General features: G+C 46.7%; 2 protein-coding genes across 7 annotated transcripts in view; one reads left to right on the top strand and one right to left on the bottom strand.

Annotated features, from left to right (window-relative positions):
- Window positions 1–15,306, bottom strand: part of LOC110510382 (tuberin) — a 65,988-nt gene extending 50,682 nt beyond the window's left edge. For 2 of the 4 annotated variants that reach the window (XM_036973065.1, XM_036973066.1), the window contains exons 1-15: window positions 15,137–15,302; window positions 12,886–13,082; window positions 12,706–12,792; window positions 11,777–11,887; window positions 11,402–11,549; window positions 10,684–10,801; window positions 8,770–8,818; window positions 8,342–8,467; window positions 7,729–7,802; window positions 5,093–5,219; window positions 4,816–4,959; window positions 4,483–4,620; window positions 3,957–4,060; window positions 3,257–3,338; window positions 3,002–3,157 (exon numbers count right to left, since the gene is read on the bottom strand). In XM_036973065.1, coding sequence (XP_036828960.1) covers window positions 3,002–3,157; window positions 3,257–3,338; window positions 3,957–4,060; window positions 4,483–4,620; window positions 4,816–4,959; window positions 5,093–5,219; window positions 7,729–7,802; window positions 8,342–8,467; window positions 8,770–8,818; window positions 10,684–10,801; window positions 11,402–11,549; window positions 11,777–11,887; window positions 12,706–12,792; window positions 12,886–13,020 — 1,599 coding nt within the window. In that variant the 5' untranslated portion in view covers window positions 13,021–13,082; window positions 15,137–15,302. Of the gene's footprint in view, window positions 1–3,001; window positions 3,158–3,256; window positions 3,339–3,956; window positions 4,061–4,482; window positions 4,621–4,815; window positions 4,960–5,092; window positions 5,220–7,728; window positions 7,803–8,341; window positions 8,468–8,769; window positions 8,819–10,683; window positions 10,802–11,401; window positions 11,550–11,776; window positions 11,888–12,705; window positions 12,793–12,885; window positions 13,083–15,136 lie in introns of all 4 variants that reach the window. The other 2 variants (XR_005042059.1, XM_036973064.1) reach the window with 2 other exon arrangements.
- Window positions 15,307–15,350: 44 nt separating this feature from the next.
- Window positions 15,351–25,644, top strand: LOC110493404 (nth-like DNA glycosylase 1). Of its 3 annotated transcripts, XM_036973067.1 has the most exons (7): window positions 15,351–15,835; window positions 16,178–16,449; window positions 21,281–21,451; window positions 23,196–23,355; window positions 23,636–23,716; window positions 24,762–24,867; window positions 25,031–25,644. In XM_036973067.1, exons 1-7 carry the CDS (start codon window positions 15,583–15,585, stop codon window positions 25,344–25,346), a joined length of 1,359 nt encoding a protein of 452 aa, XP_036828962.1. In that variant the 5' UTR covers window positions 15,351–15,582; the 3' UTR covers window positions 25,347–25,644. The 3 variants fall into 3 exon arrangements, with proteins under 3 accessions (XP_036828962.1, XP_036828964.1, XP_036828963.1); XM_036973069.1 differs by lacking the exon at window positions 23,636–23,716 and having other exon boundaries at window positions 23,196–23,342; XM_036973068.1 differs by lacking the exon at window positions 23,636–23,716.
- The last annotated feature ends 216 nt before the right edge of the window (window positions 25,645–25,860 follow it).

Raw genomic sequence — 25,860 nt, 5'->3', positions numbered from 1 at the left:
GGAAAGTTTTAAGTTCCTCGGCGTACAAATCACAGACGAACTGAAATGGTCCACCCACACAGACAGCGTGGTGAAGAAGGCGCAACCTCAGGAGGCTGAAGAAATTTGGCTTGTCAACGAAAACACACAAACTTCTACAGATGCACAATCGAGAGCATCCTGTCGGGCTGTATCACCGCCTGGTACGGCAACTGCTCCGCCCTCAACCGTAAGACTCTCCAGACGGTAGTGAGGTCTGCACAACGCATCACCGGGGGCAAACTACCTGCCCTCCAGGACACCTACACCACCCGATGTCACAGGAAGCCATAAAGATCATCAAGGACAACAACCACCCGAGCCACTGCCTGTTCACCCCGCTATCATCCAGAAGGCGAGGTCAGTACAGGTGCATCAAAGCTGGGACCGAGAGACTGAAAAACAGCTTCTATCTCAAGGCCATCAGACTGTTAAACAGCCATCGCTAACATTGAGTGGCTGCTGCCAACACACTGACTCAAATCTCTAGCCACTTTAATAATTAATAATTGGATGTAATAAATGTTTCACTAGCCACTTTAAACAATGTCACTTCATATAATGTTTACATACCCTACATTACTCATCTCATATGTATATACTGTACTCTATACCATCTACTGCATCTTGCCTGTGCCGTTCGGTCATCACTCATTCATATATTTATATGTACATATTCATTCCTTTACACTTGTGTGTATAAGTAGTAGTTGTTGTGGAATTGTTAGATTACTTGTTAGATATTACTGCACGGTTGGAACTAGAAGCACAAGCATTTCGCTACAATCGCATTAACATCTGCTAACCATGTGTATGTGACCAATAACATCTGCTAACCATGTGTATGTGACCAATAACACCTGCTAACCATGTGTATGTGACCAATAACATCTGCTAACCATGTGTATGTGACCAATAACATCTGCTAACCATGTGTATGTGACCAATAACATCTGCTAACCATGTGTATGTGACCAATAACATCTGCTAACCATGTGTATGTGACCAATAACATCTGCTAACCATGTGTATGTGACCAATAACATCTGCTAACCATGTGTATGTGACCAATAACATCTGCTAACCATGTGTATGTGAACAATAACATCTGCTAACCATGTGTATGTGAACAATAACATCTGCTAACCATGTGTATGTGACCAATAACATCTGCTAACCATGTGTATGTGACCATTAACATCTGCTAACCATGTGTATGTGACCAATAACATCTGCTAACCATGTGTATGTGACCAATAACATCTGCTAACCATGTGTATGTGACCATTAACATCTGCTAACCATGTGTATGTGACCAATAACATATGCTAACCATGTGACCAATAACATCTGCTAACCATGTGTATGTGACCAATAACATCTGCTAACCATGTGTATGTGACCATTAACATCTGCTAACCATGTGTATATGACCAATAACATCTGCTAACCATGTGTATGTGACCAATAACATCTGCTAACCATGTGTATGTGACCATTAACATCTGCTAACCATGTGACCATTAACATCTGCTAACCATGTGTATGTGACCAATAACATTGGATTTGCCATATTTATGAAGACCTTTTTCCATTCTACAGAAGCCTAAAACCCCAAACAGCAAACAATGCAGTTGTAGAAACAGGGATCCGAGCAAGAGAGAGAACAACCTCTCACAAACAAACACCTTTCACACCTTTAAAAGGGACAATCTGTAGTTGCTACATCCTTCAGAGGACTCAAATGATTGATACGAACCCGCTGAATCCTGAAGAATATAACTTCCACATGCTCGCTCTGATATTCCGAGTTATTTGTCTTTATGGATGGTTGATCCTTGCATCCACAGCTCTGTCTATGAATCTGAGAGGTTACATTTCTCCTGCTCCGTCCCTCAGCCTCGTCCCTCAGTCTCGTTCCTCAGTCTCCAACGGTTACATTTCTCCTGCTTCATCCCTCAGCCTCCAACGGTTACATTTCTCCTGCTCCGGTGGGCGTGTCCCCTACCCTCCAGGAGGCTGGTGAAGCGGTGTGCGTGTCTCCTACCCTCCAGGAGGCTGGTGAAGCGGTGTGCGTGTCTCCTACCCTCCAGGAGGCTGGTGAAGCGGTGTGCGTGTCTCCTACCCTCCAGGAGGCTGGTGAAGCGGTGTGCGTGTCTCCTACCCTCCAGGAGGCTGGTGAAGCGGTGTGCGTGTCTCCTAACCTCCAGGAGGCTGGTGAAGCGGTGTGCGTGTCTCCTAACCTCCAGGAGGCTGGTGAAGCGGTGTGCGTGTCTCCTACCCTCCAGGAGGCTGGTGAAGCGGTGTGCGTGTCTCCTACCCTCCAGGAGGCTGGTGAAGTGGTGTGTGTGTGTGTGTCTCCTACCCTCCAGGAGGCTGGTGAAGTGGTGTGTGTGTCTCCTACCCTCCAGGAGGCTGGTGAAGTGGTGTGTGTGTGTGTGTGTCTCCTACCCTCCAGGAGGCTGGTGAAGTGGTGTGTGTGTGTCTCCTACCCTCCAGGAGGCTGGTGAAGTGGTGTGTGTGTGTGTCTCCTACCCTACAGGAGGCTGGTGAAGTGGTGTGTGTGTGTCTCCTACCCTCCAGGAGGCTGGTGAAGTGGTGTGTGTGTGTCTCCTACCCTCAAGGAGGCTGGTGAAGTGGTGTGTGTGTGTCTCCTACCCTCCAGGAGGCTGGTGAAGTGGTGTGTGTCTCCTACCCTCCAGGAGGCTGGTGAAGTGGTGTGTGTGTATGTCTCCTACCCTCCAGGAGGCTGGTGAAGTGGTGTGTGTCTCCTACCCTCTGAATGATGTCCACGGAGGCTGGTGAAGTGGTGTGTGTTTCCTACCCTCCAGGAGGCTGGTGAAGTGGTGTGTGTTTCCTACCCTCCAGGAGGCTGGTGAAGTGGTGTGTGTCTCCTACCCTTCAGGAGGCTGGTGAAGTGGTGTGTGTGTCTCCTACCCTCTGAAATGTCCAGGAGGCTGGTGAAGTGGTGTGTGTCTCCTACCCTCTGAATGATGTCCAGGAGGCTGGTGAAGTGGTGTGTACTACAGCTCTCAGCCAGGTCCACCAGTAGCTGGGTAGCCTGTCTCCTCACAGCCAGGTCTCTGTCCTCTGCTATCCCACTGAGCTGAGGAACCACCACCACCTCGATCAGCTCCTCCTGGGAAGGAGAAGACAGAATGAACACGCAGGGAGAGATGGAGAGAACGGGAGAGGGAGTGAAGGAGAGTAGTTTGATAGTGAGTGAGTGGGTGAGTACCTCGTAGAGCTGGCGGTTGGTGCTGAGGACAAAGGAGAGGATGTGAAGCACTTTGATCCTGATCACACTACGACTCTCATTCCTGGGGGGGAAAGAGAGAGAGACACAGAAAGAGAGAGAGACCCAGAGAGAGGAGAGAGAGAGAGCCAGAGAGAGGAGAGAGAGAGACCCAGAGAGAGGAGAGAGAGAGACCCAGAGAGAGGAGAGAGAGAGAGACACAGAAAAAGAGAGACCCAGAGAGAGGAGAGAGAGAGACCCAGAGAGAGGAGAGAGAGAGACCCAGAGAGAGGAGAGAGAGAGAGACACAGAAAAAGAGAGACCCAGAGAGAGGAGAGAGAGAGACCCAGAGAGAGGAGAGAGAGAGACCCAGAGAGAGGAGAGAGAGAGAGACACAGAAAAAGAGAGACCCAGAGAGAGGAGAGAGAGAGACCCAGAGAGAGGAGAGAGAGAGACCCAGAGAGAGGAGAGAGAGATACCCAGAGAGAGGAAAGAGAGATACCCAGAGAGAGGAAAGAGACCCAGAGAGAGAGACCCAGAGAAGCAGTTTAACACAAACTTTCTTTCCCTAAATAATGTTCAACATAAGACAGGAATGACAATCACTCAACGGGCACCTATAACAACTTTTAGTTTGGTTTTTGTTTCCATGGCGACTGCCTGTTTTGGTATCCGTGGCGACCACACAGCACTATACAGTTACCTGAAGAACTTCTCCATAAGGTGGTGTAGGCTCTGGATCCACCCGTCTTTAGCTGGCTGGATGGACTGGGCCCGGTACGATATCAGAGTCAGCACCGACGCATCCTGATGACATCACAACAACAACTCCTTACAAGAACAATGGAAGACAAAGTGAAGGCAAATAACAGATATCACACAAAGACTGTCAGACTCAGGGAAAAAAGAGAGAGAGAAGGGCTGATAAGAAGAGGAAAGGAGAAGAGGAGGAAGAGGAGGGCCGATGACAGGGGGAAAGGAGAAGAGGAGGAAGAGGAGGAAAGGAGAAGAGGAGGAAGAGGAGGGCCGATGACAGGGGGAAAGGAGAAGAGGAGGAAGAGGAGGAAAGGAGAAGAGGAGGAAGAGGAGGGCCGATGACAGGGGGAAAGGAGAAGAGGAGGAAGAGGAAAGGAGAAGAGGAGGAAGAGGAAAGGAGAAGAGGAGGAAGAGGAGGAAAGGAGAAGAGGAAGAAGAAGAGGAAAAGAGGAGGAAGAGGAGGAGTGACTTACAGGTCTTTTGTCAGCACACTTCTCCACCAGACTGAAGAACTTGTCAGATGATCCATGGAAGCCGTTCTGCTCATAGAGCTCCTCCACTGTAGTCAGCAACTCAAACACTATGGACTTCAGCTCTGCACTGCCTATCGACTGGAGAGAGAACTACATTCATTTTCTCGGTCTGTCTGTATGTGTGTCTCTGTGCGTGTGTGTGTGTGTGTGTGTCTGTGTGTGTGTGTCTCTGTCTGTGTGTGTGTGTGTGTGTGTGTGTCTCTGTGTGTGTGTGTGTGTGTCTCTGTGTGTGTGTGTGTGTGTGTGTGTGTGTCTCTGTGTGTGTGTGTGTACCTGAATCTGCTGTAGTAACCTCTCTATGATCCCCAGCAGTATGTCCCATGTGACCACCTGGAGTTCCTTGCCATACTTCTTTATCAGTCTGGTGATGGACAGAACGATCTCATACGACACCATCTCGTTGGCACACCACATCGCCTGGGGGTTAAAGGTCAGGGGTTGGTCAGAGGTCAAAGTCAAAACTCCTCTAATGCACCTTTAAAATGCTGAATCTTTCCTCCATCTCTCCCCCCCTCCCTCTCTACCTCCTCCCTCCCTCTCTGGATCCTACCTTATAGAATGATGGGAGGACCAGGGTAGGGGTGTTCTTTAAGGCTGGGAGACGGTGCGCCCCCCATAGAGCCATCCCTACGAAGAACACTGCTCCTCTCAGCAACGGAGAATCCTCCATATACGCCCTGACAGAGAGAGAGAGGACAGGTTAGACACACACACAGAGAGAGAGGACAGGTTAGACACACAAAGAGAGGTCAGGTTAGACACACACACAGAGAGAGGACAGGTTAGACACACACACAGAGAGAGGACAGGTTAGACACACACACACACACACACACAGAGAGGACAGGTTAGACACACACACACACACACACAGAGGACAGGTTAGACACACACACACACAGAGGACAGGTTAGACACACACACACACACACACACACAGAGGACAGGTTAGACATACACACACAGAGAGGACAGGTTAGACACACACACAGAGAGGACAGGTTAGACACACACAGAGAGGACAGGTTAGACACACACAGAGAGGACAGGTTACACACACACACATAGAGGACAGGTTAGACACACACACATAGAGGACAGGTTAGACACACACACACACACACACACACACACACACACACACACACACACACACACACACACACACACACACACACACACACAGAGGACAGGTTAGACACACACACACAGAGAGAGGACAGGTTAGACACACACACACAGAGAGAGGACAGGTTAGACACACACAGAGAGAGGACAGGTTAGACACACACAGAGAGGACAGGTTACACACACACACATAGAGGACAGGTTAGACACACACACACACACACACACAGAGGACAGGTTAGACACACACACACACACACACACACACACACACACACACACAGAGGACAGGTTAGACACACACACACAGAGAGAGGACAGGTTAGACACACACACACAGAGAGAGGACAGGTTAGACACACACAGAGAGGACAGGTTAGACACACACAGAGAGAGGACAGGTTAGACACACACAGAGAGAGGACAGGTTAGACACACACAGAGAGAGGACAGGTTAGACACACACAGAGAGAGAACAGGTTAGACACACACACACACAGAGAGAGGACAGGTTAGACACACACACACACACACACACGGAGAGGACAGGTTAGACACACACACAGAGAGGACAGGTTAGACACACACACACACAGAGGACAGGTTAGACACACACACACACAGAGAGGACAGGTTAGACACACACAGAGAGAGGACAGGTTAGACACACACAGAGAGAGGACAGGTTAGACACACACAGAGAGAGGACAGGTTAGACACACACACACACACAGAGAGGACAGGTTAGACACACACACACACAGAGAGAGGACAGGTTAGACACACACACAGAGAGAGGACAGGTTAGACACACACACACACACAGAGGACAGGTTAGACACACACACACAGAGAGAGGACAGGTTAGACACACACACACAGAGAGAGGACAGGTTAGACACACACACAGAGAGAGGACAGGTTAGACACACACACAGAGAGAGGACAGGTTAGACACACACACAGAGAGAGGACAGGTTAGACACACACACAGAGAGAGGACAGGTTAGACATACACAGAGAGAGGACAGGTTAGACATACACACAGAGAGAGGACAGGTTAGACACACACACAGAGAGAGGACAGGTTAAACACACACACAGAGAGAGGACAGGTTAAACACACAGAGAGAGGACAGGTTAGACACACAGAGAGAGGACAGGTTAGACACACAGAGAGAGGACAGGTTAGACACACAGAGAGAGGACAGGTTAGACACACAGAGAGAGGACAGGTTAGACACACAGAGAGAGGACAGGTTAGACACACAGAGAGAGGACAGGTTAGACACACAGAGAGAGGACAGGTTAGACACACAGAGAGGACAGGTTAGACACACAGAGAGAGGACAGGTTAGACACACACACAGAGAGGACAGGTTAGACACACACACACAGAGAGGACAGGTTAGACACACAGAGAGAGGACAGGTTAGACACACACACACACACAGAGGACAGGTTAGACACACACACACAGAGAGGACAGGTTAGACACACAGAGGACAGGTTAGACACACACAGAGAGGACAGGTTAGACACACACACACACACAGAGAGGACAGGTTAGACACACACACACATAGAGAGGACAGGTTAGACACATACACACACACAGAGAGGACAGGTTAGACACACACACACACACACAGAGAGGACAGGTTAGACACACACACACACACACACACACACACAGGACAGGTTAGACACACAGAGAGGACAGGTTAGACACACACAGAGGACAGGTTAGACACACACAGAGGACAGGTTAGACACACACAGAGAGGACAGGTTAGACACACACACACACACACACACACACACACACAGAGAGGACAGGTTAAACACACAGACAGGACATGTTAAACACACAGAGAGGACAGGTTAAACTAAACACACGCAGGCACACACACGCAGGCACACACACACAGAGAGGACAGGTTAGACACACAGAGAGGAGAGGTTAGACACACAGAGAGGAGAGGTTAGACACACGCAGGCACAGGCACACACACACACACACACACACACACACACACACACACACAGGGTTGTTACCTCTCCTCCATGATACGGCACATGGTGTATATGGCACTATGGCCCAGATGAGTCCCCAACACCTTCCTCATCAACTGGAGAGATGGAGGAGAGGGGAGGAGAGGGGAGAGGAGGAGAGTAGGAGAGGGGAGGGGGGAGAGTAGGAGAGGGGAGGAGGAGAGGCGAGATGAGAGAGTAGGAGAGTAGAGGGGAGATGAGAGCGTAGGAGAGGGGAGATGAGAGAGTAGGAGAGTAGAGGGGAGATGAGAGCGTAGGAGAGGGGAGATGAGAGAGTAGGAGAGGGGAGATGAGAGAGGAGGAGAGGGGAGATGAGAGAGGAGGAGGAGAGATGAGAGGAGGAGCAGTATTATCATCTGCCAAATTGTGTATAAACTGTTGATCATTTCTAACAGTTAGATGTTAGAATATTAATCATTACTATTATTACTATTATTATTATTATTGTTTAGTCAGATTAATTAACATGACAAGTAGATCATCAGACACTCACTCACCAACGCTCCCTCCCCCAACGCTCCCTCCCCCAACGCTCCCTCCCCCAACGCTCCCTCCCCCAACACTCCCTCCCCCAACACTCCCTCCCCCAACACTCCCTCCCCCAACACTCCCTCACCTTCCAGCAGGACTCACAGAACTCCTTGACGTTGACGGTGCGACAGAGAGTGATGATGAAGACGGTGAGGGAGTCAGAGGGGAGGCAGTTATAACACACCACCGCATCCAGCACCTGTAGAGCCATCTGGACACACACACGCCGAGACGACACACACACACCGAGACGAAACACACACACACCGAGACGACACACACACACACACCGAGACGACACACACACACACACCGAGACGACACACACACACACACACACCGAGACGACACACACACACACACACCGAGACGACACACACACACACACAGAGACGACACACACACCGAGACGACACACACACCGAGACGACACAGACACGTAAGGGTTAATGACCTCATGAATAAAAAGCCCAGAGTTGTAAAACCTCGACATCAGAGTAAATTAAATATTACCTCAATGTCTGTCGAGGCTGTTGTCCGGTTACACAGCAGACAGATCTTCCTGTTGGACAAAACCACACACACTGAGACCTAGCGCGTGTGTGCGTGTGTGTGTGTGTGTGTGTAACTAATCAGAAGACCCCACAAAAATATTATACTAACAAATATTTGACCAACTGGGGACATTTTGTTAGTCCCCACAAGGTCAAATGCCATTTCTAGTGGGGTTTAGGGTAGAATTAGAGTTAGGTTGAGGGTTAGGAGCTAGGGTTTTGAGTTAAGGTTAGGGTACAGGTTAGGGATTAAGGTTAGGGTACAGGTTAGGGATTAAGGTTAGGGTACAGGTTAGGGATTAAGGTTAGGGTACAGGTTAGGGATTAAGGTTAGGGTACAGATTAGGGTACAGGTTAGGGATTAAGGTTAGGGTACAGGTTAGGGATTAAGGTTAGGGTACAGGTTAGGGATTAAGGTTAGGGTACAGGTTAGGGTACAGGTTAGGGTACAGGTTAGGGATTAAGGTTAGGGATTAAGGTTAGGGATTAAGGTTAGGGATTAAGGTTAGGGATTAAGGTTAGGGATTAAGGTTAGGGATTAAGGTTAGGGATTAAGGTTAGGGTACAGGTTAGGGTACAGGTTAGGGATTAAGGTTAGGGATTAAGGTTAGGGATTAAGGTTAGGGATTAAGGTTAGGGATTAAGGTTAGGGTACAGGTTAGGGATTAAGGTTAGGGTACAGGTTAGGGATTAAGGTTAGGGTACAGGTTAGGGATTAAGGTTAGGGTACAGGTTAGGGATTAAGGTTAGGGTACAGGTTAGGGATTAAGGTTAGGGTACAGGTTAGGGATTAAGGTTAGGGTACAGGTTAGGGATTAAGGTTAGGGTACAGGTTAGGGATTAAGGTTAGGGTACAGGTTAGGGATTAAGATTAGGGTACAGGTTAGGGATTAAGGTTAGGGTACAGGTTAGGGATTAAGGTTAGGGTACAGGTTAGGGATTAAGGTTAGGGATTAAGGTTAGGGATTAAGGTTAGGGATTAAGGTTAGGGATTAAGGTTAGGGATTAAGGTTAGGGTACAGGTTAGGGATTAAGGTTAGGGTACAGGTTAGGGATTAAGGTTAGGGTACAGGTTAGGGTACAGGTTAGGGATTAAGGTTAGGGATTAAGGTTAGGGATTAAGGTTAGGGATTAAGGTTAGGGATTAAGGTTAGGGATTAAGGTTAGGGATTAAGGTTAGGGTACAGGTTAGGGTACAGGTTAGGGATTAAGGTTAGGGATTAAGGTTAGGGATTAAGGTTAGGGATTAAGGTTAGGGATTAAGGTTAGGGTACAGGTTAGGGATTAAGGTTAGGGTACAGGTTAGGGATTAAGGTTAGGGTACAGGTTAGGGATTAAGGTTAGGGTACAGGTTAGGGATTAAGGTTAGGGATTAAGGTTAGGGTACAGGTTAGGGATTAAGGTTAGGGTACAGGTTAGGGATTAAGGTTAGGGTACAGGTTAGGGATTAAGGTTAGGGTACAGGTTAGGGATTAAGGTTAGGGTACAGGTTAGGGATTAAGGTTAGGGTACAGGTTAGGGATTAAGATTAGGGTACAGGTTAGGGATTAAGGTTAGGGTACAGGTTAGGGATTAAGGTTAGGGTACAGGTTAGGGATTAAGGTTAGGGATTAAGGTTAGGATTAAGGTTAGGGATTAAGGTTAGGGATTAAGGTTAGGGTACAGGTTAGGGTACAGGTTAGGGTACAGGTTAGGGATTAAGGTTAGGGATTAAGGTTAGGGATTAAGGTTAGGGATTAAGGTTAGGGATTAAGGTTAGGGATTAAGGTTAGGGATTAAGGTTAGGGTACAGGTTAGGGAAAATAGTATTTTGAATGGGACTGAATTGTGTGTCCCCACAAGGTTAGTTGTACAAGACTGTGTGTGTTCTTACTGGACCATGACGGATACGTTCTGGTCGAGGTAGCAGCTGTTGAACTTGACCAGGTTGACCAGGACGTGGAGGAAGTCCGCGGTCAGACCAATGTCCATCCACAGCAGGACAAACCCAGCTGCAGGTGATCAATAAATTAAATCAACCAGTCAGTCAAACAATATCGTGACCAAATCAGTCAAAAATATCGTGACCAAATCAGTCAAAAATATTGTGACCAAATCAGTCAAAATATATCGTGACCAAATCAGTCAAAAATATCATGACCAAATCAGTCAAAAAATATCGTGACCAAATCAGTCAAAAATATCGTGACCAAATCAGTCAAAATATATCGTGACCAAATCAGTCAAACAATATCGTGACCAAATCAGTCAAAATATATCGTGACCAAATCAGTCAAAAAATATCATGACCAAATCAGTCAAACAATATCGTGACCAAATCAGTCAAACAATATCATGACCAAATCAGTCAAACAATATCATGACCAAATCAGTCAAACAATATCATGACCAAATCAGTCAAACAATATCATGACCAAATCAGTCAATATCTTTCTCAAGGGTCCCAGTTGGGCTGTTCATTGGACCAGTGAATATCTCGTGGACAGACTCCGTAACATGGTAACATGGTAGTGTAACGACTGTCAAAAGACTGTGGGGTGGAATCATCTACATCACAGGTCACAGTGTAAAAAGGGTTGATGTTGTCTCACCTATGTCCTCCTCCAGGTACGTGATGTCCTTCCCGTTCTCCGTCAGGGCCTTGAACACCTCCAGCCTGTCAGACAGGTCCTCATTGGACGGCTGGTAGTCTCTGATCACCTTGAAGAAGAAGGCCCGCAGAGGACCCAGACGCTCACCCTGGTAGACACACACACACACGCAAGCACACACACAGAGAGAGAGAGAGGCAACACACACAGGAAATCAACATACTTTCTTGTTCTCTGTGGTGCCTCCTAGATAGTGTGTGTGTGTGTGTGTGTGTGTGTGTGTCTATGTCTCTGTGTGTGTCTATGTGTGTGTGTGTGTGTGTGTGTGTGTGTGTGTGTGTGTGTGTATCTGTGTGTGTGTGTGTGTGTGTGTACCTGTCCCTGTATGACAGCTCTGAGGAGCAGCAGGACAGCATGTCTAGCTTCAGGTGGCTGTTCTGGAGTCAGCATGTCCTCCACCGCCTTCCATACGGCTTCCACTGCATGCTGTAAAACACACACATTAATACACACACACACACACAAATACACACACACACACACACACACATTAATACACACACACACACACACAGAGAGAGGGAGGCAACACACACACACACACACACACACACATTAATACACACACACACACACATTAATACACACACACACACACACAGAGAGGGAGACAACACACACACACACACATTAATACACACACACACACACACACAGAGGGGGAGGCAACATACACACACACACACAGAGACGGAGGCAACACACACACACACACATTAATACACACACCAGATTAATAGACAGTTGGTTGTTTAGCAACAATAGCGACGCGTGCTGAAAAACAGACAGGGTCGGCTTAGATTGTTGGCAACACGGAAACTAAACATTTCATCTCCAAATGTTTATTGGAAACATAAATACATTTGCACAGTGAACACTGGTCTCTTAAATACATCATTACAGTTGTTGGTTAGCTAGCTAGCAGATTTTAACCATACAGTATTAGCATAGATGTGACCTCAGTCAAAACAAGACATGGTATCAAGAACCAGATTTTAACCATACAGTATTAGCATAGACGTGACCTCAGTCAAAACAAGACAAGGTATCAAGAACCAGATTTGAAGAAACGAGCTGAAAAGGAGCCCCCGACGATTCCCCACACGACAGCTTCTTATCGCTGTGTGGCCATGTAGAATCACAACACACTGACTTCTGACACACTGAAGTGTGTGCATCTTTTTTGTGACGTTGTTAGCTAACCCGTCTACACACACACACACACACACGGTGTGCTCTCTCACCTCCTCAAACTTCTTGGCCTTGGCCAGGTCGGAGACATGGTTAGCAACCCGGATTCTGTTGCTAAGGCCACAGTCAGGGTGCAGCTCCTGAAGAGAAAGACAGCAAGATGGTCAGAGACAGAAAACTGATTGTGTGTGTGTGTGTGTGTGTGTGTGTAGTTGCGTCACACTCTCACATACCTTGAGTATATCCAGTGTGATGATGAACTCTGAGGGCTTGCTGTCTGTCTGCTTGCTGGGGGGTCGAGGGGATCCCAAACCAAATATCCCCTTTACCTTGTCCTTCAGACTCTCTTTACTGGGCTGCTTGTTCATGGCTGGGGGTCCAGGAGGGGTCCTGTGGGGAGGGACCAGGCAGCTTACACTCTACTGGGGCTCTGGGGGAAACAGAGGGAGAAACACAGGTTAGTAGAACCAGCAGGGTCAGAGAGAGAACATGAATAATATTGGGTGGTAGAGAGAGAGAACATGAATAGTATTGGGTGGTAGAGAGAGAGAGAACATGAATAGTATTGGGTGGGAGAGAGAGAACATGAATAGTATTGGGTGGTAGAGAGAGAACATGAATAGAACATGAATAGTACTGGGTGGTAGAGAGAGAACATGGATAGTATTAGGTGGTAGAGAGAGAACATGAATAGTATTGGGTGGTAGAGAGAGAGAGAACATGAATAGTATTGGGTGGTAGAGAGAGAGAGAGAACATGAATAGTATTGGGTGGTAGAGAGAGAGAACATGAATAGTATTGGGTGGTAGAGAGAGAGAGAGAACATGAATAGTATTGGGTGGTAGAGAGAGAGAACATGAATAGTATTGGGTGGTAGAGAGAGAGCATGAATAGTATTGGGTGGTAGAGAGAGAACATGAATAGTATTGGGTGGTAGAGAGAGAGCATGAAAAGTATTGGGTGGGAGAGAGAACATGGATAGTATTGGGTGGTAGAGAGAGAACATGAATAGTATTGGGTGGTAGAGAGAGAGAACATGAATAGTATTGGGTGGTAGAGAGAGAACATGAATAGTATTGGGTGGTAGAGAGAGAACATGAATAGTACTGGCTGGTAGAGAGAGAACATGAATAGTACTGGCTGGTAGAGAGAGAACATGAATAGTACTGGCTGGTAGAGAGAGAACATGAATAGTACTGGCTGGTAGAGAGAGAACATGAATAGTACTGGCTGGTAGAGAGAGAACATGAATAGTACTGGCTGGTAGAGAGAGAACATGAATAGTACTGGCTGGTAGAGAGAGAACATTAATAGTATTGGGTGGTAGAGAGAGAACATGAATAGTATTGGGTCGTAGGGAGAGAACATTAATAGTATTGGGTGGTCCATTATTCCACTCCTCTATGGGAACTTTGTATCATTTAGAAAAGCCATGGAGTTGTCTTAGTGTCTCGGAAAACAGTTGGTTATCAATGTTCAGTTTATTGATTAAGTTTCCTCAAATCCTACCCACTCGCCTCCTTTTAACCACAAGGTTGCTTCTCCTCAGACCTTCAATGTTTTTTATTTATTTTTATACCAGAAATAAAATTCACTCAAAATGTGTTTTGAGTACAAGGAATCAAGGAAAGATCAATTGAGAGAGCCCTGGCCCAACTTGTTGCATTACGTGACTGCTGTTAGTTTCTGTCAAACAGATAAATGACAGACAGAGACATGCCCCAACATCACACCCCTTCTCGACATCGTTTTTGTCCTTTGCACCTGTGGTTCTCCATAAATTAGTGCACGTCCAGACTCACACCACATGCATCTTGCAAAGCGAGCTAGGGGTTAGGAGCACATGAGATACCAAACAATTGCCCTAGAACCATCCCATTCCTCTGCACATTCTAAAGGGCCTTGATATGATATTCATAACGTTGTTGTTACATAAAGCAAATAATAACCGCTTGTACAGAAAGCAGCTAGGATGACTCTGTTATGGTCACGGGAAAGTGGTAGTTTGTGTGTCCGTGCTAATATAGAATACGCACCAAATGGCACAATCACTACATATAGAATATAGTGCCATTTGGGACGCAATTAGGCTATACTTCAGTAGCTAGTCAGTAGTACCTACAACCTCGGGATCAGCGACAATCAGCTATTGAGTTCTAGCTGGGGAGAGAGAGAGAGAGAGAGAGAGTACCACGAAACAAGCCAGGAGAATGTTGAAATAATTCTCCCTGTCAAGCAGAGAGAGAACCGAGTGAACAACGACAGCTAACTAATATTATCTAGTTCAGTTTTAGAGGTAACAACAGTACCCATTCAGGTGCCCATTCGTGTATGTTCAACATCCGTCCGGAACAGCTGACAAAATAGCGGACAGGGAGAGAGAAAGAGCGACACAAACAAGCACTAATAAATACATATTGTTGACTAGCTATCTGCTTGTTTTCGTTCCAGACCTAGGGCTTTAAAAACAACGGAAGTTCATACCTTCTATCGATCTAGATGCGTTTCTGGCGTCATTCACGTGAGGCTGGCAGGTGGACAAAATACCGAGCAAGGCAAATTCATGCATTTAGAATTTGTTTATCCCAATATTTCAAAAGCTTTCCCCAAGTCAGATCAGTCCCCCCACTCGACAACCGGATGGACTGTCGGGCACTTCCTATAAAAACACGTTTGTCGCGGGAGCTGATGGGAAATGTAGTTCCTGCTAAAAACATTGCTCGACGAAGCAAGAGGTGTCGAGTTAAAAATTTAACATGTGTTTAATGTTCTAGTTTGTCTTAACGTGCCTGTCGTTTGAAAATGAAATCAACAACCCTAGTAGGTCACGTTTCAATATCTATCAATAGTACTTGGAAAATGTTACCAAAACTTGCATACATGTGTTTTAGCTAGCTAACCAGATTATCACTCAAATAGATAACAAGCTAATGTTGTTAGCCACGGTCCGTCCCACTTGCAGCACAACGGTATCCTATGCTTTACACTGTTTCAAAATGACCTCGCCTTATTTCGTTGAGAGTACCGCGGTCATCACTCGGAGCGGTAACAAGACCGTGCCCCGTGCCGGTTTAGCCACGACGTTAAAAACTAGGATGGAGAGGAGAGTGTTGAGGGCGCACGTGAAACAGGAGGAAGAAGATTCGAGCGTATCAAATCAGAGTTTGGGACGAGACGCTTCAGGTATGAATCCGTTTTATCACAACATTGCCCTTCTGACATTTACGAACTGAAGCAATGTCTTGCTGCATGATTGAGGGACTTTCAGATGGGACAAGCTGTAGCCTAAAACAACAACTAAGAGATGACTACAGTCTTCAGAGAAAGAGAGCCTATGGCCTGGCTATATGCACACAGTCTGAATACGCCCCTAATTAATCGACACAGGTGACGATGTCGTCTACTACTTCCTGTATGTTCAGTTGTTCTGTACATGAAGAATGTGACATAATTTCTGTATGACTCAGAATGTTCAGCACACCTCATCACTCAACTTCTGTCCCCCGCCCCTACTTTCCCTTGCAGATATTGGCTCCTCTAGGTTCCGTCGCTCATCCATCGGCCAATCACAAGCTGAGCCAGACAAAGCCCTGTGTCTGTTACCACTGGCACCCATCCTGCGTAGGAGGCGGGGCCAGGTGAAGGTGGAATACGATGGGAAGGAGGAGCCTAAACACTGGGAGCCTCCTGATTGGAGCAAGCAGCTGGGTCATGTGCGTCAGATGAGGAGCACCAGGGATGCGCCTGTTGACCTCATGGGGGCGGAGAAATGCTACGACACACACGCCCCTGATGAGGTGGGTGAGACCCCACTGGTTTCTGTCTCTCTGCCGTACACCCCCCACTACCGTACATCCCCTCGTCTCCTCTCTCCCCCTCTTACCTCCCCACCTTCTTTCCTCTCCCCTCCTCTCTCCCCCTCTTACCTCCCCACCTTCCTTCCTCTCTCCCCCTCTTACCTCCCCACCTACACCCTGGCCACTGTCTCCCCTCCCCCTCTGTCCGCTCCCTCATCCTCTCCGGGTCAGAGGTGGACCAGCCCCTGCTACCCCCTGCTCCGTGCCGTCCACACATTCTTCCCCGGGTATCATGAACCTCCTGTTGACCTACCAAGAGACCGCTTCCTGCCTCGGCTCCTCCCTCTTCCGCGCCCTCACCTTCCCCGAGTACGCCCTCGCCTTCCCCGAGTTCGCCCTCGCCTTCCCCGAGTTCGCCCTCGCCTTCCCCGAGTTCGCCCTCGCCTTCCCCGAGTTCGCCTGGGGGGCGGAGACCTGATCTACACCTGGGGGGCGGAGACCTGATCTACACCTGGGGGGCGGAGACCTGATCTACACCTGGGGGGCGGAGACCTGATCTACACCTGGGGGGCGGAGACCTGATCTACACCTGGGGGGCGGAGACCTGATCTACACCTGGGGGGCGGAGACCTGATCTACACCTGGGGGGCGGAGACCTGATCTACACCTGGGGGGCGGAGACCTGATCTACACCAACCACTGTAGAGCAGTGTCAGAAATAGGCTACACCAGGGCTTTGTGCATTTTGACCCTATATTTCACCCCTAAAGTAATGTAGGAGGTTGAGGGAGCTCCGCTCTCCGCCCCCCCCCCCCCCCCAACAACAAATAAGACCCCTGAAGATGGTCAACCGGGGTAAAATATGCTCACGAGATGTTTCACTGTCTGTCAAAGACCACTGGGTTTAGCACTGATACTGGTCTATGTAGAACTGGTCAGGATCTATGTAGGATTATGTAGAACTGGTCAGGATCTATGTAGGATTATGTAGTACTGGTCAGGATCTATGAAGGATTATGTAGAACTGGTCAGGATCTATGTAGGATTATGTAGAACTGGTCAGGATCTATGTAGGATTATGTAGTACTGGTCAGGATCTATGAAGGATTATGTAGTACTGGTCAGGATCTATGTAGGATTATGTAGTACTGGTCAGGATCTATGAAGGATTATGTAGTACTGGTCAGGATCTATGTAGGATTATGTAGTACTGGTCAGGATCTATGAAGGATTATGTAGTACTGGTCAGGATCTATGAAGGATTATGTAGTACTGGCCAGGATCTATGTAGGATTATGTAGTACTGGTCAGGATCTATGTAGGATTATGTAGTACTGGTCAGGATCTATGAAGGATTATGTAGTACTGGTCAGGATCTATGTAGGATTATGTAGTACTGGTCAGGATCTATGTAGGATTATGTAGTACTGGTCAGGATCTATGAAGGATTATGTAGTACTGGTCAGGATCTATGTAGGATTATGTAGCACTGGTTAGGATCTATGTAGGCCTATGAAGGACTATGTAGCACAGGTCATGATCTATTTGGGTCTATGTCACATTATGTAGTACTGGTAATGCCACAATGTAACACTGGTCATGACAATATGTAACACACAAAGGTCTCATTGCTGACACATACAGTATGTCGTCTGTGCCAATCACACAAACTCCTTTTCCACGGCTGGTGGTGACTGTTTCCTTTAGGACGTTTGAACACACACAGGTAGTAGCAGGGTTCCACCAGTAGAACTAGATGAACCCTGCAGGTAGAACAGTAGAATACACAGAGGTAGTAGCAGGGTTCCATGCAGGTAGAACAGTAGATTACACAGCGGTAGTAGCACGGTTCCACCAGTAGAACTAGATGAACCCTGCAGGTAGAACAGTAGAATACACAGAGGTGGTAGCAGGGTTCCATGCAGGTAGAACAGTAGATTACACAGAGGTAGTAGCAGGGTTCCACCAGTAGATGAACCCTGCAGGTAGAACAGTAGAACACACAGAGGTAGTAGCAGGGTTCCACCACTAGATGAACCCTGCAGGTAGAACAGTAGAACACACAGAGGTAGTAGCAGGGTTCCACCACTAGATGAACCCTGCAGGTAGAACACACAGAGGTAGTAGCAGGGTTCCACCAGTAGAACTAGATGAACCCTGCAGGTAGAACAGTAGAACACACAGAGGTAGTAGCAGGGTTCCACCACTAGATGAACCCTGCAGGTAGAACAGTAGAACACACAGAGGTAGTAGCAGGGTTCCACCAGTAGAACTAGATGAACCCTGCAGGTAGAACAGTAGAACACACAGAGGTAGTAGCAGGGTTCCACCACTAGATGAACCCTGCAGGTAGAACAGTAGAACACACTGAGGTAGTAGCAGGGTTCCACCACTAGATGAACCCTGCAGGTAGAACAGTAGAACACACAGAGGTAGTAGCAGGGTTCCACCTGTAGAACTAGATGAACCCTGCAGGTAGAACAGTAGAACACACAGAGGTAGTAGCAGGGTTCCACCACTAGATGAACCCTGCAGGTAGATCAGTAGAACACACTGAGGTAGTAGCAGGGTTCCACCAGTAGAACTAGATGAACCCTGCAGGTAGAACAGTAGAACACACAGAGGTAGTAGCAGGGTTCCACCACTAGATGAACCCTGCAGGTAGAACAGTAGAACACACTGAGGTAGTAGCAGGGTTCCACCAGTAGAACTAGATGAACCCTGCAGGTAGAACAGCAGAACACAGAGGTAGTAGCAGGGTTCCACCACTAGATGAACCCTGCAGGTAGAACAGCAGAACACAGAGGTAGTAGCAGGGTTCCACCACTAGATGAACCCTGCAGGTAGAACAGTAGAATGCCCATTAGAGGTGCAGGGGTTCTACAGAGCAGGGTCAGAAGGCTGTAGATCTGATTTATGTTCCAGGATAAAGGTGAAATACATGCAGCACTATAAAAGGAGGATGTGGAACTGCAGTTATGTCACTGGATATGATTTGTTATGAGCTTACGTAACAAACAGTGCAAAAGGGTTGGAGATGGGAGATGGGCCGAGCTAGCAAGCTGGGGTGTATTCATTAGGAACCAAACAGAAGCAAACAGAACTAGGCGGGACTTAGCTGAATTTGTCCAATAGAAACACTTGATTTCGCTTTCCGTTGGAAAACGTTTTGCTACAGTGTGCGACTAATTAAATACATCCCAAGCTGTTTTCATGAGGCCAGTTCAATCAGGCTTTACCACCATGACAGACAAGGATATACAAGTTAGATGTTACGTGACATGTTAGTTATGCACACCTGTTCTCCCACCAGGAGTGATGAGTCAACCTCATTCTGAGACCTCTTTAGAAACAGTGTACGCCTACTGAACACTCCATTCTAACACAAGGCAGTGCATAAGAGGCATACTAGCAAGGAGATACTTTTGGTTATGTAATGTATGTGGACACCTGCTCATTGAACATCTCATTCCAAAATCATGGGCATTTTATATTGAGTTGGTCCCCCTCTTTTACTGCTATAACAGCCTCCACTCTTCTGAGAAGGCTTTCCACTAGATGTTGGAACATTGCTGCAGGGACTTGCAGCCAAGAGAGAGCATTAGTGAGGTCGGGCACTGATGTTGGGCGATTAGGCCTGGTTTGCAGTCGGCGTTTCAATTCATCCCAAAGGTGTTCGATGGGGTTGAGGTCAGGGCTATGTGCATGCCAGTCAAGTTCTTCCTCATTGACCCACACTCTGTATGGGCCTCGCTTTGTACACAGGGGCGTTGTCATGCTAAAACAGGAAAGGGCCTTCCCCAAACTGTTGCCACAAAGTTGGAAGCACAGAATCGTCTAGAATGTCATTGTGCACTGTAGCATTGAGATTTCCCTTCACTGGAACTAAGGGGGCCGATCCATTAAAAACAGCCCCAGACCGTTATTCTTCCTCCACCAAACTTTACAGTTGGCACTATGCATTGGGGCAGGTAGCGTTTTCCTGGCATCCGCCAAACCCAGATTCGTCCATCGGGACTGCCAGATGGTGAAGTGTGATTCATCACTCCAGAGAACGCGTTTCCACTGCTCCAGAGTACAATGGCGGAGAGCTTTACACCACTCCAGCCGACGCTTGGCATTGCACATGGTGATGCTTAGCCATGGAAACCCATTTCAGGAAGCTCCTGACGAACAGTTCTTGTGCTGACGTTGCGTCCAGAGGCAGTTTGGAACTCGGTAGTGAGTGTTGCAACCAAGGAAAGACTACTTTTACATGCTACGCACTCCAGCACTCTGAGGTTCTGTTCTGTGAGCTTGTGTGGCCTACCACTTTGCGGCTGAGCTGTTGTTGCTCCTAGACGTTTCCACTTCACAATAACAGCATTTACAGTTGACCGGGGCAGCTCTAACAGGGCAGATATTTGTTGAACTGACTTTGTTGGAAAAGTGGCATCCTATTCCAGAGCTCTTCAGTAAGGCCATTCTACTGTCAATGTTTGTCTATGGAGATTGTATGGTGGTGTGCTCGATTTTATACACCTGTCAGCAATGGGTGTGGTGAGATAGCCGAATCCACTAATTTGAAGTGGTGTCCATATACTTATGTGTATGTAGTGTAGTTTACTATCTAAAAGATACCAGATTAAAGACTCTCTCCCCTCCTCTTCCCCTTCCCATCAAGTGAGGCATTACCAGGTCCTGGTCTCTCTAAAGTTGTCTAGCCAGATTAAAGACTCTCTCCCCTCCTCTTCCCCTTCCCATCAAGTGAGGCATTACCAGGTCCTGGTCTCTCTAAAGTTGTCTAGCCAGATTAAAGACTCTCTCCCTTCCTCCTCATCTCTTCCACCAGGTGCGACGTTACCAGGTGCTGGTGTCTCTGATGTTGTCAAGCCAGACAAGGGACCAGGTGACCAGTGCGGCTCTGCAGAGACTCAGGGCTCATGGCTGTACAGTGGACAACATAGTCAACACTGACGATGACACACTGGGACAACTCATCTACCCTGTCGGCTTCTGGAAGGTAACGCACACTATACACTGCCTTCACAAAATATTCACACCCCTTGACTTTTTTCCACATTTTGTTGTGTTACAAAGTGGGATTAAAATGGATTTAATTGTGGGGGGTTATGGGTCAACGATCTACACTCTGTCACAGATAAAGTATAAATATTTGTAGAAAATTCATGGAAATAAAACACTAATATATCTTGATTAGATACGTATTCAACCCCCCCTGAATCAATACATGTGACAGCGACTACAGCTGTGAGTCTTTCTGGGTACATCTGTAAGAGCTCTCTACACCTAGATTGATCTGTGAGTCTTTCTGGGTACATCTGTAAGAGCTCTCTACACCTAGATTGATCTGTGAGTCTTTCTGGGTACATCTCTAAGAGCTCTCTACACCTAGATTGATCTGTGAGTCTTTCTGGGTACATCTCTAAGAGCTCTCTACACCTAGATTGATCTGTGAGTCTTTCTGGGTACATCTCTAAGAGCTCTCTACACCTAGATTGATCTGTGAGTCTTTCTGGGTACATCTCTAAGAGCTCTCTACACCTAGATTGATCTGTGAGTCTTTCTGGGTACATCTCTAAGAGCTCTCTACACCTAGATTGATCTGTGAGTCTTTCTGGGTACATCTCTAAGAGCTCTCTACACCTAGATTGATCTGTGAGTCTTTCTGGGTACATCTCTAAGAGCTCTCTACACCTAGATTGATCTGTGAGTCTTTCTGGGTACATCTGTAAGAGCTCTCCACACCTAGATTGATCTGTGAGTCTTTCTGGGTACATCTCTAAGAGCTTTCCACACCTAGATTATGCATCATTTGCCCATTATTCTTTTCAAAATTCTTCAAGCTCCATTAAATTGGTTGTTGTTCATTGCTAGACAACCATTAGGTTTTGCCATATATATATATTTTTTTAAGTCAAAACTGTAACTCGGCCACTCAGGAACATTTAACTGTCTTCTTGGTAAGCAACTCCAGTGTAGATTTGGCCTTGTGTTTTAGGTTATTGTCCTGCTGAAAGATGAATTAATCTGCCAGGGTCTGGTGGAAAGCAGACTGAAGCAGGTTTTCCTCCAGGATTCTGCCTGTGCTTAGCTCCATTCTGTTTATTTTATCCTGAAAAACTCTCCTGTCCTTAACAATTAAAAGCATACCCATAACATGATGTAGCCACCACTATCCTTTAAAATATGGAGATTGGTAATCCGTAATATGTTTGAGGCAAATCCAATACAACACTTTGTATTCAGGACAAAAAATGTATTGCTTTGACACATTTTTTGCAGTATTACTTTAGTGACTTGTTGCAAACAGGATGTATGTTCTGGAGTATTTGTATTCTGTACAGGCTTCCTTCTTTTCACTTGGTCATTTATGTTGGTATTGTGGAGTAACTACAATGTTGTTGATCCATCCTCAGTGTTTTATCACAGCCATTAAACGTAGTCACCATTTGTCTCATGGTAAAATCCCTGAGCAGTTTCCTTCCTCTCCGGCAACTGAGTTGGGTTGAACGCCTGTATCTTTGTAGTGACTGGGTGTATCGACACCATCCAAAGTGTAATTACTAACTTCACCATGTTGAAAGAGATATTCAATATCTACTTTTTATTTTTACCCATCTACCAACTCATCTGCTCTACTTTGTGAGACATTGGAAAACCTTCCTAGTTTTTGTGGTTGAATCTGTTTGAATACTTGTGAATAAAACCTTGATATGTCTTCTCTCCTACCCCCCCTCCTCCAGACCAAGGTGAAGTACCTGAAGCAGACGTCAGTGATGCTCCAGAGGGAGTTTAGAGGGGACATCCCTAACACAGTGGAGGGCCTGGTACGACTACCTGGAGTAGGACCCAAGATGGCTCACCTGGCCATGGACATCGCCTGGCACCAGGTCTCTGGCATAGGTAGGTATGGCTCATATACAGTTTGAAGTCGGAAGTTTACATACACCTGAGCCAAATACATTTAAAGTTTTTTACAATTTCTGACATTTAATCCTAGTAAAAATTCCCTGTCTTAGGTCAGTTAAGATCACCACTTTATTTTAAGAATGTGAAATGTCAGAATAATAGTAGAGGTTTTATTTCTTTCATCACATTCCCAGTGGGTCAGAAGTTTACATACACTCAATTAGTATTTGGTAGCATTGCCTTTAAATTGTTTAACTTGGGTCAAACATTTCAGGTAGCCTTCCACAAGCTTCCCACAATAAGCTGGGTGAATTTTGGCCCATTCCTGCTGACAGAGCTGGTGTAACTGAGTCAGGTTTGTAGTCCTCCTTGCTCGCACTCACTTTTTCAGTTCTGCCCACAAATTTTCTATAGGATTGAGTTCAGGGCTTTGTGATGGCCACTCCAATACCTTGACTTTGTTGTCCTTAAGCCATTTTGCCACAACTTTGTTTGCTTGGGGTCAGTGTCCATTTGGAAGACCATTTGTGACCAAGCTTTAACTTCCTGACTGATATCTTGAGATGTTGCTTCAATATATCCACATAATTTTCCATCCTCATGATGCCATCTATTTTGTGAAGTGCACCAGTCCCTCCTGCAGCAAAGCACCCCCACAACATGATGCTGCCACCCCCGTGCTTCACGGTTGGGATGGTGTTCTTCGGCTTGAAAGCCTCCCCCTTTTTCCTCAAAACATAACGGTGGTCATTTTGGCCAAACAGTTATATTTTTGTTTCATCAGATGGTGTTTATCTATGCGTACTATTGTTTGTACAGATGAACATGGTACCTTCAGGCGTCTGGAAATTGCTCCCAAGGATGAACCAGACTTGTGGTCTCCAATTTTTTTCTGAGATCTTGGCTGATTTCTTTTGATTTCCCCATGTCAAGCAAAGAGGCACTGGCCTTGAAATACATCCACAGGTACACCTCCAATTGACTCAGGCTAATTGACATTATTTATCAGAAGCTTCTAAAGCCATGACATTTTCTGGAATTTTCCAAGCTGTTTCAAGGCAAAGTCAAGTTAGTGTATGTAAACTTCTGACCCACTGGAATTGTGATACAGTGAATTATAAGTGAAATAATCTGTCTGTAAACAATTGTTGGAAAAATGACTAACCAACTTGCCAAAACTGTAGTTAGTTAACAAGAAATTTGTGGAGTGGTTGAAAAACAAGTTTTGATGACTCCAATCTAAGTATATGTACATTTGACTTCAATTGTAGGACTACAAATCCCATACTCTAGTCTGCATGTTGTGATGTGGTCTGTTGTGCAGAGTTGTAGTTCTATTGGATTATATTGTGGGCGTCTTATAATGGGATAGTTGTTCTATTGTTTGTGTGTGTGAGTAGGCGTGGACACACACGTCCACCGTATCTCCAACCGGCTGGGATGGACGAGAGGTGGGACCAAGAACCCAGAGGAGACACGCAAGGCCCTGGAAGACTGGTTACCAAGGTGACACCACCACTTCCTCTACCCCATCAGGTCACTCGTTAACCAGTCACTGACCAATCAGATCCCTTACAGCAGGAAAGAGAAACATTTTGCCTTGTGGTTTCTGTCCGACATGATTTTGATGATGACGATTGATGATCTTCCTCTCTCTTCCCCGACACAGGGATCTATGGAGTGAGATCAACTGGTTGCTGGTGGGGTTTGGTCAACAGGTGTGTCTACCTGTCAATCCTCTCTGCTCCGTGTGTCTGAACCAGCACAGCTGCCCCTCCGCCCACCAAGCCTCCCCAGCCAAGAGGCCTAAAGCTGGGTCACCTCGCTCACCACACTCCCCCAAGATCTCCAGGGTCAAGCTGGAGCCTGGTTCGCTTGGTTTGGGGTTACCACCCCCTTCAGCCACACCGGTCAGAGGAACCTCTGGCTACCACCCTCTCCCCCCCAGAAAGAGGAAGTCGAAAGCCAAAACCTTCTCTACATGATACGACAGAAGAGGGTAGCATCCCTTCAGAAATGTCAGGACCGTGTCCCAATTTTCTCTCCTTCCTCCCAAAGTGTGCTCTTGTCACTTCCCCTGACTGATGTGAAATGACCAGTACTAGAAATATGGTGGTAACGCCTACGAGCCCAGTGGTATTAACTGCTTTAGCGGGGACACCATTTTTGGACCGAATCTCTGTGGACTCATTTCTCACAACACCCCAACTAAACCTTCAAATCTTTACATTTAGATTTTTACTTCAACTAATAAATAAATTCTCAATAAAATAATTTTTCAAATGATCTCAAACACATTTGTATATTGTCCAATACAATAATCGTCACTCAATGTTTCGTTCCCAAAACATAGCGACCTGACAATTTATCCTTTAACTAGGCAAGTCAGTTAAGAACCAATTCTTATTGACAATGACGGCTGAGGAACGGCGGGTTCCTTGTTCAGGGGCAGAACGACAGATTGTGGTGATCTCGGGGATTCGATCACTGGCCCAACAC

This window comes from Oncorhynchus mykiss, unplaced genomic scaffold (assembly GCF_013265735.2).
Source record: "Oncorhynchus mykiss isolate Arlee unplaced genomic scaffold, USDA_OmykA_1.1 un_scaffold_219, whole genome shotgun sequence".
In the NCBI taxonomy this organism is placed as follows: domain Eukaryota; kingdom Metazoa; phylum Chordata; class Actinopteri; order Salmoniformes; family Salmonidae; genus Oncorhynchus; species Oncorhynchus mykiss.
Note: the sequence above shows the minus strand (reverse complement) of the source record. Positions and strands in the feature narration are given on the sequence as shown.